The sequence below is a fragment of the Equus caballus genome, chromosome 1, assembly GCF_041296265.1.
Source record: "Equus caballus isolate H_3958 breed thoroughbred chromosome 1, TB-T2T, whole genome shotgun sequence".
In the NCBI taxonomy this organism is placed as follows: Eukaryota; Metazoa; Chordata; class Mammalia; order Perissodactyla; family Equidae; genus Equus; species Equus caballus.
The window spans coordinates 198,191,381-198,209,485 of record NC_091684.1 but is presented as its reverse complement, the minus strand read 5'-3'; the positions used below and the strand labels follow the sequence as shown (position 1 = coordinate 198,209,485).

At 38.2% G+C, this 18,105-nt stretch overlaps 1 protein-coding gene across 29 annotated transcripts in view; it reads left to right on the top strand.

Annotated features, from left to right (window-relative positions):
* Window positions 1-8,258, top strand: part of NIN (ninein) — a 92,570-nt gene extending 84,312 nt beyond the window's left edge. For 13 of the 29 annotated variants that reach the window (XR_011428844.1, XR_011428846.1, XR_011428840.1 and 10 more), the window contains 2 exons: window positions 2,023-2,136; window positions 4,371-8,258. Coding sequence is in view for 19 of the 29 variants with exons in the window: in XM_070242771.1 (XP_070098872.1) it covers window positions 2,023-2,136; window positions 4,371-4,580 (324 nt within the window). In the remaining 10 variants the exon portion in view is untranslated. Of the gene's footprint in view, window positions 1-241; window positions 1,103-2,022; window positions 3,896-4,370 lie in introns of those variants that run through there. The other 16 variants (XR_011428839.1, XM_070242774.1, XM_070242742.1 and 13 more) reach the window with 4 other exon arrangements.
* Window positions 8,259-18,105: the final 9,847 nt, after the last annotated feature.

The following is an 18,105-nucleotide window of genomic DNA, read 5'->3' as shown; positions in this document are numbered from 1 at the left end:
GTTTCTGGCACCTGAGCTGACACTAATTCTGAGCATACAGAGTATTACCAGAATCTGCGTGCTGTCTCTGTGTGTGGAGTGATGTGATTCTTCTCCCTTTGTGTCACTTTGCTTGCATTTGTTGTGTTAACGTGTGTGCTTTTAAGGATTGTTTGCATTATAAATGTGTGAATTTAGACTCCCCCTAGAAAACATAATTCGGACATCAGGGTGAAGTGTACCACTTGCCTTCTCTCTCTAGGCCTTGCTACCGGAGCAGCGAGCAGTGCACGCAGATTCCTACAGAAGGATTGGGCACCTGTGAAAACTGGGCTGCTATTGATGGCATTTCTTACACGGCAGATACTCACATAAGCACACACCCATACACACCACACATCACACAAACACACAGACATTAGCTGAGAAGTGTTTGGGATTCAAGTGCTCTTTTAAATGTTATTATTTGTTGTATTATTGATTTTGCCTCTGCAGTATTATGTCTCTAATTTATTTATGTGGAAATGACAGATTTTGTGAATCAAATTCATGAATTTCAACTTGATGCAAATAATTTTATTTATACCATTTAAAGAGTGTGGATTTGAGATTCTTGAAAGGATGTATTCTATATATTTTCTCATTCCATATGTTGTAACTATTTTTAACAAAAGGTACTACTTTTATATATGGAATTTGAAGAAAATCAGGGTTATTTATACTGTTTTGTATAAGATGTATAATACTTTTTTGACGCGAAAAGGGAAAATTTTGATGAAACAATAAAATAAATTTTAAATCTACAACTGCCTTTGTTTTTTCTCTTTCCTCACTCTTTTCCTATGCTCCATGTTCTTCAAATTAATTATGTTATTATGGTGTTTTTGTTTTGCTTTGTTTTTTTTTAAGGCAAGCAGATGTCAGGCATTTTCCACTTATGTCTAAACTTTAAAAAGCCATATCTTTTAAAATATAGGATTTTTTTTAAAGATCAGTGTTCTCAAGGCTTGATTTCTTGAAATTTACTTGCTGCATTAGACTTTCTTTACTACAATTTTTGTCTTCAACTTAGTCAAACTAGTTGTTTTTTTAATGTTTAAATAAATGCTATTATGTACTCTCCAAACGAATGTTGGCTTTCAACTCATGTTCAGTTGTTCTGCATGCTTTTAAAGGATGCCTTCTGGAGCATGCTTTTCGAGGCAGGCTTGCCCTCGGCCATGATGATGTTTTGCTTAAACACTTGAGAGCCTTTCACGACAGAAGTTCCGTGTGTGGACACCGTGGACTGGGGGGCACTCAGCTGCACCCTCTCTCTCTAGGTCTCTGCTCTCCAGAGCCCACATTCCCTAACCCATCGCTGTTGTGCGAGGAGAGCGGGAGAAGCCAGGGCTCTTTTCTGCCCTCGTTTTATCTAGGAGTTGTTTGTGGGGAGGAGATTCTTAATTTTAGATCTGTTCTGATGGTAAACCCATCCTCCAGTCCAGATGTTTGCCTCACATTATTGACATGTCCAGTTGGGAAACAGCTGAGTAGAAAAACTGCCAGGAAGAGGCTGATTATTATGGAGAAAGCACAGTAATCAGTGTTTCAAAGGCGAGCCAGACACACATACTGAAGCTGACAGACAGGACAGGCGATCCTGGATGGACTCAGTTTTCGTTTTGTTACTGAGAGGCCCCCAGTACTGCAGATGGAAGGTGGACTCCCATCTTTTAATTTACTCTGGATACCTGTTTTACTAGAAGAAGTGCACGGGTATCAAGTTATGGTTTTGTGAATTTTGCTTTATCTCAGGGGAAGATGGTAACACAGGTAAGTTTTTCTTATCTTCGATTCTTTCTCTGATAGGGTTACTTTTCTAACATGTGCAACCCATGCAGTGCTCAGAAGCCCCATTTCATCAGAACTCCACCCTTGCTGTTACAAGGGCGAACCTCTGCTGTCCTTTCTCTAGGCCTCTTACAGGGAAATAAACTGCTAGTGCTTTCTTTTCAGTGTGGCGTGATTTGGAAATGATAATAGACTCTTTCTTCCCTTCAGGGAAACCAGGAACAGCTGGTAACTGTCATGGAGGAACGAATGATGGAGGTTGAACAGAAATTGAAACTGGTGAAGAGGCTTCTTCAGGAGAAAGTGAATCAGCTCAAAGAGCAAGTGAGCCTCGGGCCATCCGCCCGCCCGCCTCACATCCCACCTGTAACTCCAGCTTTACACCCTCCTTTACAGCCATTAACTTGTTGGCTTTTGTTGTCTAATGAAGGCAAGTTCTATAAATACACAGAATTTAGGATTTGCTCTTCCATACTACTTTCAAAATATGAATTCTGGATTCTGTGTTATTTTTTCCAAAGTTCTTTTAAGGTATATGTTTGTCCACAGTTTTAAAAATTTGCTAACAGTGACTCACATAGTCCCAAAGCATTTCTAATGAGATTCAGCAGCTCAAATTGAACTTTTATAGCTTTTTTTTCTTTTTGCTCAAGACAAGAAATATTTCAATTTAAATAAACAGAAATTTTATATTGGTAAAAAGTTGGAGGATAATAGATAGAACTTTAGCTTTCCTGTCTGCAATAGCTATGACAACCTCAAAAAGTACCTATAGCTATAGCCAACCCCCTACAGGCTATGCTTTGAATTAGAATCCAGGACCACTAAGCAGCCTGGTCCTTTTCACCTGCTGGTGGCAGCTGTGGCCTCAGAGTTCAGAAATTTTTTGTCCATCTGCTGAAGAGACATGCTAAAAGGACTACTTTTTAGGAAAGTTTTATAACTTCTCTGGAAACTGAGATTGAGATGGGGGAGGGGGGATGGGTAGGGAGGCAGGAGAATTGCCCAACCTAGTTTTCTAGATAGATAAAACCTAAGAAGAAGAATCCCAAGAGAGGGTCTTAATGCAGAGGTAGACAGGAACTTTCCATTGCCCTATATCTTAATACACAGAATGGAGAGAAAGAGAAAGTCCTGTATGATGAGCATGTATTGATTCAATCCTTTAATTGTCTTTATTCAACATATAGTAACTATGTTCCAGGTCCTGGTCTAAGCACTAGAGATACAGCAGTGAATGAAACAAAACCCCTGCGCCTATGGAGTCTAGTTCACCTCCAGGGTACTGAGCATTTGGCCAGGTAGTTGTGTCAAAAATAAAGAAAATGGGAACCACTTTATTTTCAGTAGAGGAGACACAGAAAAAATACTTGATCCAACCCAGGGAAGTTTAAAGAAAGTTTCCTGAAGGCCTCTTAAACCAAGTATTGAGGGTTGAGTAAGACTTGAACAGGTGAAGAAATGTGGGAAGGGCATTCTAGGCCATGGGAACATCATGGAGTTAGACAACATATGGGGTGTGGACATCCACAAACACTTTGGCATTAACAGTTCTTACTGTCCTGGGAGAAGCAGAAGAAACTAGAGAGATAGGGAGGAGCAGGCGTAGAGGGTCTTATGTGCTGAGCCGTGGAGTTTGAATTCCATTCTGTAGGTAATGAGGAGCCATCAGAGTATTTTTTAATAGAAGGCAGGCAGGGGGGGAGGAAAAGCTGTAATAGGACAGTTGGGTAGAGAGTAGTCAGTATGTTACACTTGCCAGCCATCTAGCTTCAGGGCTTCAGTGTGATAGCCTTTATCACTGCCCTCTGAAGTGCTAATAAGTTAACTAGCCACTCTTTAGTTGTTCCTTATTCCCTTAAACCTCTAAACTTGTAGATGCCCTGCTTGAAACTGGGTGTCAAATGAGTTAAAGGTATAATGAGGGAAGGGGGATTGGAGGACATTAACAGGAGCAATAACAAAATTATCCCAGGGCTGCTGACTAGTTTCCCCACCCTCGCCTAGACTCTATTCTAACCATAAAGATTAGAATATCTTTTCTAGACAAGGCTCTATGCAAAAGAGGAAGAGTTAAAGAATGGTAAGTGCACAAGTCTTATCTCTTTGCTATACTACATGAGCCAGATCCTTAAATATCACTAGGTCGTAGCTATGAATGGGAGGCTCAGGCTTCTGTTGTTAAGAACTGAGTTTAACACAGTTCACACCCTACACCTCAGAAATTTAAGTTATAAAAGTATTTTGATATTTTTAGAAGCTGAATAAAGGAATAATACCGAATTTATTTAGATGGGGGAAACTTTCATTTTTGAGCCCTCAATCTGTTCTTTTTGTTAGTGATTTCTACAAACATACTATGCAAAGAAACAGCTTGAAATCAGTGGATTTGCTCCACTTGTATCCCTGATGCCAGGTCTGATGTAAAAGCTGTATTGTAAAATAAAAACATCATTGATAGAAGCCATTTGCCTTCATAAACAACTGTCCTTATGTCAGACCTTAAACTTAAAAGAATTACAGAAATGGAGTCAACATGTTTCTGGTTCTGTTTCTAGCTCTGCAAGAATACGAAAGCAGATGCGAGGGTGAAGGATTTGTATGTTGAAAATGCCCAGTTATTGAAAGCTCTGGAAATGACTGAACAGCGACAAAAGACAGCAGAAAAGAAAAATTACCTCCTAGAAGAGAAGATTGCCAGCCTCAGTAACATAGTCAGAAACCTGACACCAGCACCGTTGACTTCTGCACCTCCCTTGAGGTCATAGCAAAGCCAAAGGATACACTCGTTTTTGTGCACTTTACTGAAATGGATGGAACATTTCAGTACCTTCTTGCAACCTTTTTTTTTAAAGAAAAAAAAATACCTTTAATGGCTTAAAGTTAAGCCTAACCTAAAACGGCCAGCGACAGAGCTGGAGTCTCCAGTTATTGTAGTTAGTTTTTCTAAATAGACTCTGATGAGAGTTGCAAACAAATATTCACGTTTCATTGTTTGAATTATTCCCAAGTTTTGAATTTTTTAAAAATAATTCTAATAGCCACCAAGAAAGTAGATACATGAAAACAATTCAAGAACCTTAAAACCCCAGTTCTAGATGAGTTTTTAAAAATTATCATTATGTACAAATCTGTGTGTAAATTCCAGATAATTGAAGTTTGAGATCTGATTATTTGGTTATTTTAAAACAAAACTATGCCTTCTTACACATTTAAATTTGGAAAAGTCATTCTGTTTCTAATAGTTGTGGTTCTTTGAATTAATTGGTAGACTTTCTGTTTGGTAACAGAAGCCGTGCTCAATAACCACTGCAGTCAGAAAAGCCGAGTCCGTAGCACTCTGCCTTCTCACACCTTCTGACAGTATTACCACTCTTGATGTATTAAAAATATAAATCTAATTTACTCAACTGCACTGTTAACTAATGTTAAAACTTTTCTTTAAACAGACTTTTTTTTCCTTTGGGAACTTGTCTTCTGAGAAATGGATAAAGCCACATTCTTACAGCATTTGAGCTATAGAGAAAGCACTGACAAACCATTTTGGAGTAAACAGCTACTCTTTGAAGGGAAAGAAGCAAACCATGTGGGTTTGTCTCTCTCTCAAGTCTTGGAGTTCATGAACTTACATTTGAGGTTGCCTCAAGAACTCAGGGAACAATACTTTAAGCTGTCTTCCTGAAATACTGTAGGGCTTCTTCAAGAATTCACGATGTATAAACCATGTGACCTTATTTATTTGTCTTTAGAGCGATAGTGGGATTTTTATTTCTACATTTTTAGTGAACTTACTCTTCTGAAACAAGGCCTTGATTTTAGAGTTAAAAACCTCTTCTAAATTATGGAAGTTATTATTATTAGCTTGTTTGTTTGTTTAATATAGGTCAAAATTTCCACGCTTCCTATTTCTCTAGATCTCAAATCTGACCATAAGGATTTCTTACTGTGATAAGCATTGGCATGCTATCTGAGGGAAGGGAGTGCCAAATAGGATTTTCCATTCAGCTCAAGGTCAGAACTTTACAGAACAGTCAACATTTTAGATTGGATAACATTTTCTCCCAAGTAAAATCGCTGCTTCTAGCCTGAATCAGCCAGCAGTCGGTGGAAGACTTACGAGGTGCAGGACGCTAACAGAGCTCATTGCAGTCACCTGTTTGTCTTCCTAGGAGAGAAATTAGATAAGAAAAATTCACTGTGATGTATTCCAGGAAGGCCAACCCATCGATTTACGAGAGGTATAACAGCAAAATCAAAGACTGCTTTGTGGGCAGCAGAAAAGATGGAGCAAGCTGCCTAAGGAGTTATATCATGTCAGAAACTCAATCTCTACAGAATAGCTTGCATCCAGGAACTTTGGCATTCTTTGGGGCCTAGCTGTCTGCTATGAGTCCCGCCGCCAACACAAGAGTCCTTCCTACAAGGCGCAGTGGTTTGTCGGACTGGGAGTTCACACTCATGAAGCAGACTTTTTCATTTTTGGACAGCTCTCATCAGAAAGTCCAGATTTCCCCCTGGAAAAAGAGTTGATTTTAATCCTTCACCCTACAATTACACTTCAAAACAGCTGATATCTGCTATCATGCCTTCCCTAATCTTTCTTCAGTGTAAACATTGCTAGTAAACTCGACTACTTGTAGGGCATTGGCTTTAACAGAGCATCTTTTTCACTTAAAACTGTGGATAGGTCTAGACTAAGGTCATAAGTAAACTGACATCTGGGGCGTAGTTTTGTGATATGCTTCAAGGTATTCAGGGTTATCGCCATCAGAAGCGAACACGAGCATATTTCTCAACTAGCTGTTTTAGCATATGATCACGTGTTGTATTTTACTTTTGACATTATGAAAAGTATAGGTTAATTTGTTATAAATCTGTATGTATGTGTATATAAAGTGCTGTACAATTAATGTAAATATGACTTCCTGGAAAGTTTTAGACTACACTTAGAATCCCTTTATCCAAAATCAAAATGCTGCTCAAATGAAAGCTAATTTAACCAATATCTAGGTGCTTCATTTCTTGCTTTACTGCACTTACGAGATTGGAAAACAGATCAACGTGAGAAATATAAAGTTCCCTTGAATTTATACATTTGTGCTGCAGTGTATCTTTGCAGACTGCTTTAGAGTGGGAATTTAACTAGCAATTTATACTATAGCTTACAGCTTTTAAAAGACCTTTTAAAGAGATGAAATTTAAGCTGTTCAAATTAAATGTTTAGATTGTGCTTTCAGACTTTATAATAGAATTCCTTAAAATCACAAGTTATGCATTATTTTATAGAAATTTAGCTGCTTATTTGCACTGGCTGTTAAACTTTCTTTTGATTGCTTAAGGACGGTTATTTAAATTAGTTTTAGAAGATGGGATCCTCATTTCAAGGAAAGAGAATCAAGTTTGCCTTTGTGATAATGATAGTTGCACTAAGAAAAGGAAAATGTGGATGGTAAAACCTACATTGTTCTGTTTTGCTTTCTTCTGCTTTTTAGAAGCCTGAACTTGCAAGCTCAAATTTGCGAAGGGAGAGAAGTAGAGGGGAGGGCTAGGACCACCACAGTATTTTATTTATTTTTCTAAAACTCTTAATAAACTCAGATTTTAAAAACTATTTTAAAAGTGAATCTTTCCCAGCAGCTTCCAGTGCATTGCTAATATATTTAATCTGAAGCATATTTTACGTAAGTAGATCACAAAGTCATAGGCTGTCAAGATATAGGAGGAGCTCTTACAGGTCTAGTGTGTCAATCATGCACCAATGCCCAGGGCAGATATTATTATGAGGAGCTTTTTTTTTTTTGAAGAATGAGTAAGGCTTTATGGCAGATTTTAACACATGAGAATGAATTTTTTATTTGTGTGATTTTTCTTTTTTTCTGAGTAAGGGAAAAGAGAAATGTGTTGCTATTGTTGGCATCTTAAAGGTACTCCCAATCAAGGCCAGGCTGGGTGCTTTGTAACAGTATTAAGCAAGTCTGGTTTTGAATGGATTGCCTGTAACGACTCATTGGAATGATATAATTATACAAGTAATGCCAAAAACCAAGTCAAAGCCTAATAACCAAAGCATTCCATATTTAAAACTTATTCATTATATCTTGTTTGGACCTATTTGAACATCTCAGCACTATGAAATGATTTTGGTTTTATGGCATATGGATAGCTGTTTAATAATAAATCCAAGTTAGCTTTTTGTTTCTCAGCTTTTTTGAATGATGTAAGTTAAATTTATTCTTATGAGAAGACATTATCACAGCATGATAGACGGGTACATTGGTTTTGTGAAGGAAAACCTGAGTTCATCTAAAGCCGTTGCTAGGATTCTTTTCAGATAAAGATGAATGTATATGTGTTTATAGTGACTTTGTGTATTTCATCTTAGCCATTCTATCCTAGAAACAATTTAACGTGAGCTTAAAATGTAAATAAATACTTTTGCAAACATGGCTCTTGTTTTCTAAACACCATGAACTTTTATAAACAGTTTCAGTGTGTTTACCATTGGTCTGAGGAATGAAAGCATCAAAATATTACACTAAGCATTCTACAAATGCAGAACGTCACCCCGAACGCCAGACCTAATGAATCAGATTCTGCACTTTAAAAAACTCCCCAAATGACCTGTATGTGATTTACAGCACTGGAACTCCATTTCTGTCACAGAATTGGTATCTTTCACACCAGCCATTTTAGGGTCCCTGTACCCTGTTGTAATGGGCTCCCTGACTCCTGACTTACTTCTAGAATCCTGACTTAACCTCAGGCAAGGACCTGCTTGGGACTTTGGGTGCTTCAGAGGTGGCTTTATTTCCCTTCACCATCTTTATTGGTGATGCAGACTTTCTTGGTTTAGCTGCTCATGAGTGATGAGATATACGCAACTTTAGGCACAAAAAGTCAACCTGAAAGCACGTTAACATGCTGACTACTGAAATGTAGAATGGAAATATTGGCCAAACTAGGCCCATCTGATGAGCCTTGTTTTATTTATTTTCAAAGCTTTTATACCATCTTCACACTGCCTTTATGAAGCAGGAACTATTACTATCCCCATTCTACAGATGAGAAAACTGAAACACAACAAAGTTGTGACTTTCTCAAGGCCACACCGCCAGCTAAGCAGGGACCCCAGGACTCACGCCCAGGTCTATTTGTAAGGATATACGGAAACACTCGTCTGAATTTCTACTTCTGGCAAACAACAGTTAATCAGTGTTGATTGAATACCTACCCTGTGCACTGCACTCTAAAGAAAAATATAAAACGTTCCTGGTTTTTGTTTACCATCTGATTGCAGTAGAGTAGTAAGATTTATGCAGAAAAAAGATAGACATCTGCACAGAAGACAATCGAGTTTTGTTGATGGACCCAGTGCTTTGGGCTCTGAGATAAGGATGATTAGTGTCAGGTGTTTCCGTGTAGAAAATGGGGAAGCTCTTAACCCATCTTTAAATGTAATTCTGCACTTCATTGAGATTAGTGTAACCTGTTTGTTTTGTAGTCTTTTATTCTTTTTGCATTGAAAAAGTGATTTTCTCTCTATATATACCTGATGTCCATTTTCCCATAATAATGGTTGTTTTGTCCAGAAGACCAGAATTTTTACCTAAATTATGCAAAATGTCTAATCTGTTGACTGAAAAGTTAAACTTAATCTAGATAAAGTATGTCATAAGTCACAAAAAGTATTTTTTATTCATTGGTTGGTTTTGCTTCATTTGCAAAAGAATGGCTAATTTTGACAAATGGATATTTTTAAAAAATAAAAATTAAAACTCTATGAAGGAGAACTGTAAAACTGAGTCAGTGAAATGTTGTAAACTAAAGAGTAGGCAACCATGTAAAATAGAGCTGGATGCCCTCATGTTAAGTAATATTTAATTCTGAGAAATAATTATGTGAGGTATGCTTTACTATTTAAGGCAAAGTAAACAACTCTGAACAGTCCTTACAGCCCAGATGAGCATTTACCAATCGTTTTTCCTTCCTGTTTGGAGATTTGTCTCAAGATCTCAAGCAATAAATAAGCTGGAACTGCGTGCCAGGCACTAAGATGTGGTCCAGCATTGAAATGCTGTGGACAATAAAAAGAGGCTATTCCTCAAGTGTCCATGTTATAAAGAGATTTTTAAAAGCCTGTGGAAATGTTGTAACTTAAAGGAGACTAAATAGCCATGACAAATGAATGCAATACCTAATTCTAGACCAGATTCTATATTGGAGAATAAAATATGCTATAAAGACATTATTGGGTCTATTGGAAAAATTGGTATATGGACAGTAGAATAGAAAACAGTTTCATATCAATGTTAAGCTTACTGAAGTTGGTAACTACTGTGTTTATGTAAAAGGATATTCTAAGGAAATACACACTGAAGTATTTAGGGATATACAACCAGGATGTATGCAACTTAAATGATTCAGAAACACAAAATTACAGAAAGAATAAAGCAATGAAGCAAAATGTTAAAAATAGGTAAAGGATATGCAAGAATTATTTGCAGTATTTGCCTTATTCTTGCAACTTTAAGTTTGAAGTTATTTCCAAATAACACGATTAAAATGTTATAGATGGAAATTTACTAAGTGTGAAACTAGGCACTTCTCTTAGCCTTCCTCAGCCTCGCAGCCGCTCTGGAGAGAAGAGGGAACTGACTAGAAACCACTGTGGCAGCCTGCGCACGTGCCTATAGTCTATTATGGAAAGTTCAGCAGAACAGACATTTTGCCTGTTTTCCTGGGAATATATTAAATGGGAAAACCTGGGGGAGACAGACAGTTGGCAGAAGAGGTAAAAGCCAGAAGAAAGCATCAAGGGTCCATAATGTATGGGAGGGGCTGTAAGGAAATGAATCCCACACACAAATGACGGTCACAAAGCAACACTTACAGGCCCACCAGGGGCTCAGGACATTTCTAGTAACTCTCTCTCTACACTTGACAGCACACAAGTATTTATTTTTCCTGAGGTAAGAGACACACTTTATCCATGTTTACAAATGCTCTTACTCTCCTGCTACCTCAGGAAGAATTTGACTCAAAGAAACGGAAACCTGCTCTGGCTAGTTCAAGTGAAATACCGTGAGAAATCGTTTATTTGATGGAACCAAAGGGAGGAAAGGTAGACTGCAGAGGTATTAAAACAAAGACCTGTGGGCTCGCCCTGCACCCCCTCTTCTCTGTCCCTCTCTCTCTCATCACACAGTCTGTTGTTTTTGCTTCTCTCTCTGCACCTGTGTGTCAGGGGAGAGGGGGTGTTCGTTTCTCCTGCTTTATATCACTTTCCTGTTCAAGTGCCAAATAGAGTCCAACAATTACTTCCAAGTCACAATTCCAAATTCTTAAAGAATCTGATTGACCAGGCAGGGTCCTTCCATAATCCAATCAACCATGGCCAGCAAGGCTCAGGGTCCTGGGGTACAAAGAGCAGAGGCCACCACAGGAGAGAGAATACTCTCCAGACAAGGGGTTAGAGTCGCAGTGAAGGAAATTTGGCTAAAATGTGTAGCTAGTAGATAAAATTGGCTTTAAAGATAGGATTTCAAAGACAGATATCCCCGTTTACTCCCAGTTTTAGGGAGGAGTACTGCCTATTCAAAGATAGCATCAGTTTAAAATGCCACCTAGTGACAAATGCAGCCACCCACTATTGCTCATGCTATTCCTATCTTTTGTCCTTGTCCCCGCCCCCACTCCTTTGTCCTGATTCCTACATGTTCTCCAGATATCACATACCAAGCTTCATCAGGGCATCCATCCAAGTCACAGTGGGTATAATAAATGACAGCCACCTTATCCTACTTAAGTGGCACAATCCTATAGCAACTTACCATTTAAAATGGGAAGGCAACAGTTATGGGCCTTTTAAAATATATAATTAAACAAGGTTTAAATTTGGTACTAAGACCATACATAAAAGAATTTTACTGAACTTTTTCGAGATATCTTGCTTTACTCTAGAAGACTGGTGAAGGAGCCCCGCCCCTCCAGTGTGCTCGCATAAGCACCCCGTGAGTTCTCAGGCGAGGCGGCTACCACTCTGCGCTTGCCTACTGACTTATCTGATCTCCATTAGACTCAGATCTTTTAAGACAAGAACTGGTGACTTATTCACCATGTATTTCTAGTTCCCAACTCAATGCCTGAAACAAAATTGGTGCTCAATTAATATTATTAAGTGGATGGAAGAGTGTACATTTCTATTTTGAGTTCGTCACCCTGTAATGGCACTCTTAAGAGAATGTATGCTAATTGTTTTATGTATATGATTTAATGGTGTTCTTCTCAGTCTTCTTTATTCTTTATTAAAGGACCAAAGTTTTAAACATATTAGCAAGGAATTGAGGAAAATTTTCCAAGTAATTTAAGGAAAAATCACCTTTCAGCATGATAAAAAATCAAAAGCTATATTCCAACAGTTAAAAGATTACATTTCCCTTTTGGGCCCATAAATCACAATCTAATAACTCTGACAATAAGTAGTACAAGCTCATGACATTTACTCTGATAAGTGATTTATAAAGACAGTGTAACACGTTAAATATCACTTTTTTCTAAAGAGAAGGACAAAATTCTGATGTGGTTTTTTTTTTGGTAGAGATGCTTGGCTTAAGTTATCTCACATGACATTGCAATTGTTTAATTTTTGTTATTCAATAAATTGCCACATTCTCATGTCTCTGGAAGCAAAAACTTAAAAGCTGTTTCATGTTCTGATTACAGGTGGTGGAGTGAGCCTCTGTGTCTAGGTTTGTGCCTGGAAGTGATGTAAATGTCTTCCTACAATAAATTGTCACCCACCTACCTGAACCTAACAATCCCATGATACAAGAAGGCTGTCTCTTCCCATCCACTCTTCTTTATTTCTATTCTCCTATCCATTAGACATGTAGTTTAAAATGAAGGTAGACAAGGACCAGGGCCACGTTAGAATAATCCCTAAAATCTTCTCCCAAAATGAAAAATAACTTTGACTCTTCCTAAATTCAAAGACGATATGTATATTTTTGTGCGTGTGTGAGGAAAATTGTCGCTGAGCTAACATCTGTGCCAAGCATCCTCTATTTTATGTGGGACGCCGCCACAGCATGACTTGACCAGTGGTGATAGGTCTGCACTTAGGGTTCCAAACCGTTGAACCCCAGGCCACTGAAGTGGAGTGCGTGAACTTAACCACTATGCCAGCAGGCCAGCGCCTCAAAGATAACACATATTTTAAAAGAATATTCAAAATAAAAGGGAAAAGCACTATAAAGAAAGTAAAAATTACCCCAATCGTACCATCCAGTGGTAGCTACTGTTAACATTTTGGTGAACTCTCTTCCAGGCATAATTCTATGCTAACATATGCACACACATTCACACTTATACAATTTTATGTAGACGATAGCACACATATACTTGTGTATACACATGTATACACACAGTCACACGTCACTTAACAACATGATACGTTCTGAGAAATGCATCATTAGGTGATCTCGTCATTGTGTGAACGTCACAGAGTAACTTACAGAAACCCAGACGGTATAGCCTACTAAACACCTAGGCTACGTGGTACTAATCTTATGGGACCACCATCGTATATGCGATCTGTCATTGACCAAAACATCGTTCTGCAGTGCATGACTGTATACATACGGTTTGCTCCACAATTCTCCTATGTAAGAATCGTTACATTATTTCCTTAAACTGGTATAAATCTGGCTTTAAGCTTCTCACTCTGGTGTCAGTGATTGGTCATAACTGGATGGTCCTCCTCCTCTTTAAGATTGTACAAGAGTCCCATCTACTGACCTTTAGGCTACCCCCTCTCTTTTACCCCTGTTTATTGAAGAATTTAGCACCTGGATCATTATCTTCTCAACAACTATTCCTGTCATTATTTTTGGTGACTTCAATTTCCACATAAATGATGAGTTGAGAGTTTTGGCAGCAAATGTTGACAATTCTTTTGAGAAGCTGGGCTGTGAAAGGGAGGCGAGAGAGTGGGAGGTAGAGGGGATACAGCCTAGAGAGAAGACACTTGCGTGTAAGTACTATGAGAGGATGCCAGTGGAAAAGGAGGGAATAAAATGGTTTTACACATTCTCTCTATTCAAATCTCCAATACACCCATCCATCTTCCTTAGTCTCAATGAATAACTTAATTCTCCAAGAAATTAGAAGGAATCACAAGAAAACTACCTCATTTACCCACCATCATCTCTACCCAGCCCCCTGCATCTCCACCAACAATTACAATGAATAAACCGTCCCTGCTCCCTAGGCCAACACCTTTGTGAACTGGATCTTGTCCCCTCTCACCTTCTCTAGGATGTTTTCCTGCAGTTATTCCTTCTCTCTTACATTACCACATATCCTTTCTGTTATTCCCATCACTATCTCTCCCTTTCTCCATGATTCTTCCAAGGTCCTGGCAGAAGCTGAACAATTTCATTGACCAGTTCTCTTACCATGAAATTTATTTTGTCTTGGACAGGACAGGAACAACCATTATAATATCTTCATTTGTTTTAGGATTCTACACAATTCCACTTTTTTTTTTCCCTAGTACAAAGACTTCTCTTCTTAGCAGAGAAGATAGAAGCAAATAGAGAGAAGTTCTTTCTCATCTGTAAATATGACACATCATTTGCAGTGAATCTATTTCTCCTCTTCAGATGCCTGATTTCTCAGATGATAACTTTTTTTTCAAGAATTTCTTTGGTTGCTCTTAGCATTTTTGCAAGTTCTAGCTCATTTTTGGAGTTCTTCTTGTCACTATTCTTCCAAGCCTGTGCCACATTTGTATATTCCTACCCAATTACATTCTTATCTTTTTTATCTTTTGTAAAAGTTTTTTAAACATCTGAGCACAAGGTAGATGCTCCCTGTTCAACCACACAAGATTTAAATAATTCCTCTCTTACTTCCTTTGAGAGCATTTGCATTTGTACTTTCAGATTTTGAGAGTGTGTGATTCCTTTTGACTTGTCTTTCTCTCCAAGGTCTCATGCCATATGATCCTGTCTTTTCTTTGAATTTTGTGAAATATACTTCTTACAGTCTTGGCAATACACTTGACCAGGTCCAATTTTTCTCTCCCTAACTATTAGAACTCTAACATCTTACTTGGAATTAAGTACAGATCAGCAATTCCCCTGGTTGTTGCTTCTGTCTTCTGGGAGATGATATATTTACTTGTTGTCTTGTTGATAATTTTAAACACATGGTGAACATTTCTTTCAATCACCTAACATGGAACAAGTATTATCAGTGGCATTACATTGTTTTTATTTTCAGAGAACATTGTGACATATTTATACATATTTTTTTCAGATGAAGAAATGGAGATTCCAAGAGATAAAGTAATATTCATTCATTCATTCATTCATCCATTCATTTGATCATCTCATATTACATACAATATATTATACTAGGAGCTGAAAATATACAGATGAACAAGACACAGAGTCCTTGGGATCTTTTGATACTATAGAAGAGGCAGACAATCTGGCAGAAGATAGCTTCACCAAAACCGAATGTACTGAGAGATGGGTGACTGGAAGATGGGTGGCCCCTGGGGTAATATTGGAATATAGCAGAAGACTTCATGATAGCTGACAAAATAGATGTTACTATAAATTTGATGATTAGCATTTATAAAGAACACAAAGTAAGGGCACATTTGAGAGAGGAACATGGAGACTAGAACAAAAGCACCAGAAAGCTTCACCATGGTAAGGACCAAGTCAAGAATTCATCCGACATTCAGCTTCTTAGTATGACAAACTATACAGGCACAGTTAGTTGTAGCACAGTGGTTAGGAACATACAGTCAGAAAACTCTAGGACAGAGAAAAATCTGAATTCAAATTCTGGCTGTGTCACCTACTAGATTTGAAAGAGTTACTTAACTTCTCTGACCTTGATTTGCTGCATTTGTAAAATGGAAATAATAATATTGATCTTATGGGACCTCATGAGATCAAGTTGAGTTATACTTTATGTAAAGCATAGTACCTGGCTCAATAAGTGTTAAAAATATACAAGCAGTTCTTGAACTGTAGTCCATGGAAACTAGGAGTCCCCAAGACTTATTAGAGGTTCCATGAGGTTATATAATAACTTTCTTAGTAAGAATTTATTTGCCTTTTTCACTGTGTTGACATTTGCACTGATTGTGTAAAAGCAATGGTGGGTAAAACTGGTGGCATCTTAGCATGAATCAAAATAGCAACACCAAACTGCAGTCATTATATTTTTCTCCAGTACACAGTCTCAGGGTGAGGGTGGGGAGAGAAGGCAGTTTCACTTAAGAATTTCCTTGATCCTTGATAAAGCAGCAAAAACTGTTAATTTCATACAATCCTGACCCTTTCATACACATCATTTTAATATTCTGTGCATGAAATAGGAAGCACCTGTAAAGCATTTCTCCAAAGCAAAGAACGACAGTTGCCTCAAGGAAAAGCACCACTTGATTCTTTGAATGTGCTAAACTAGCTACTTTTTTCATGGAACACCATTTTTGGTAAAAGAATGTTGGGCATCAATAGCAAAAAAAAAATCTGATTAAAATGGGCAAAGGACCTAAATAGACATTTTTCCAAAGAAGATATTCAAATGGCCAACAGTACATGAAAACCTGCTCAACATCAGGAATCATCAGGGAAATGCAAATCAAAGTCACAGTGAAACAGACTGACTACTAGTAAGGAGACTGAATCAATAATCACAAACCTCTCAACAGATAAAAGTCCAGGACCAGACAACTTCACTGGTGAATTCTACCAAAATTTAAAGAATTAATACCAAAAAAGTAGAAGAGGAAAGAACATTTCCAAACTCACTTCATGAGGCCAGCATTACCCTGATACCAAAACCAGACAAGGACACCACAGGAAAAGAAAAATTACGGACCAATATCCCTGAGGAACACAGATACAAAAATCCTCAACAAAATACTGGCAAACTGAATCCAACAATACATTATAAGGATCATACACCGTGATCAAATGGATTTATTCCAGGGATGCAAGGATGGTTCTATAGCCACAAAACCAATCAATGTGATACACCACACTAATAAAGTGAAGGATAAAAATCATATGATCATCTCAATAGATGCAGAAAAAGCATTTGACAAAATTCAACATGCATTTAGGATACAAACTCTCAACAAAGTGGGTATAGAGGGAAAGTACTTCAACATAATAAAGGCCATATATGACAAGCCCACAGCTAATATCATACTCAAAGTGAAGTTTCCTCTAAGATCAGGAAGAACACAAGGATGCCCATTCTCACCACTCTTATTCAACATAGTGTTAGAAGACCTAGCCAGAGCAATTAAGCAAGAAAATGAAATAAAAGCCATCAAAATTGGAAAGGAAGAAGTAAAACTATTTGCAGGTGACATGATATTATATATGGAAAACCCTAAATCTCCACCAAAACACTGTTAGAATTAATAAACGAATTCATTAAAGTTGCAGGATGCAAAATCAATATACAAAAATCTGTTAGCTTCTCTATATTAATAATGGACTATCAGAAAGACAAATTAAGGGCAAAATGGCGGGGTGAGCTGACCTGGGATTCTCTCCCCACCAAAATACAACAAAGGATTGGAAAAATTGAATTTCAGAGAATAAATCTAATGCCAATACGTTAGAGACCTACAATACCAAGAAGGCGGAGAACACACACCTTGCTGACGGCCTCGGAAGAGCTGGAACGGTAGGAGAGAACGTCGCTCCCTCCCCTAGAGTCTGCGATCCCTGCTGCAAGGGTCCGGGAAGGAGCGGGGGAGGGGCTGCGCAACCGGGGGATCATCCAGGACTCCTGCCGCTGGTTCAGTGGAAACCCGCTGATGGGAGAAAGCTTCCATGCACGGGGACCCCATAAACCCAGGGCCTTGGGAGACCAGAGAACAGAACTGATCCGAATCCAGATCGGTGCATGAGAATAGCAGCCCCTCCCTCATGGAAAAGCGCACTGGGTGCCACCATCTTGCCTGAAGGCAGAGAGCTCAGAACATGTGGCTCTCGACCCCCATTTAGTGGCGACAGGCTGTAACTGCAATCGAATTCTACCACCATGCAAAAAAACTGCTCCTCTACCATCCAGCAATTTATAAAAGCCCCAGACCAGAAGGAAAACAATAAAAACATAGAATTAAGTCCTGAGGACTTGGAATTAGGTAAACTAAGTGATAATGAGTTCAGAGCAGCTATAATAAAAAAACTCAATGAGTTGGAGAGAAAGATAGAGAAACAAGCCAATGAGTTCTGGAGTTACTTCACAAAA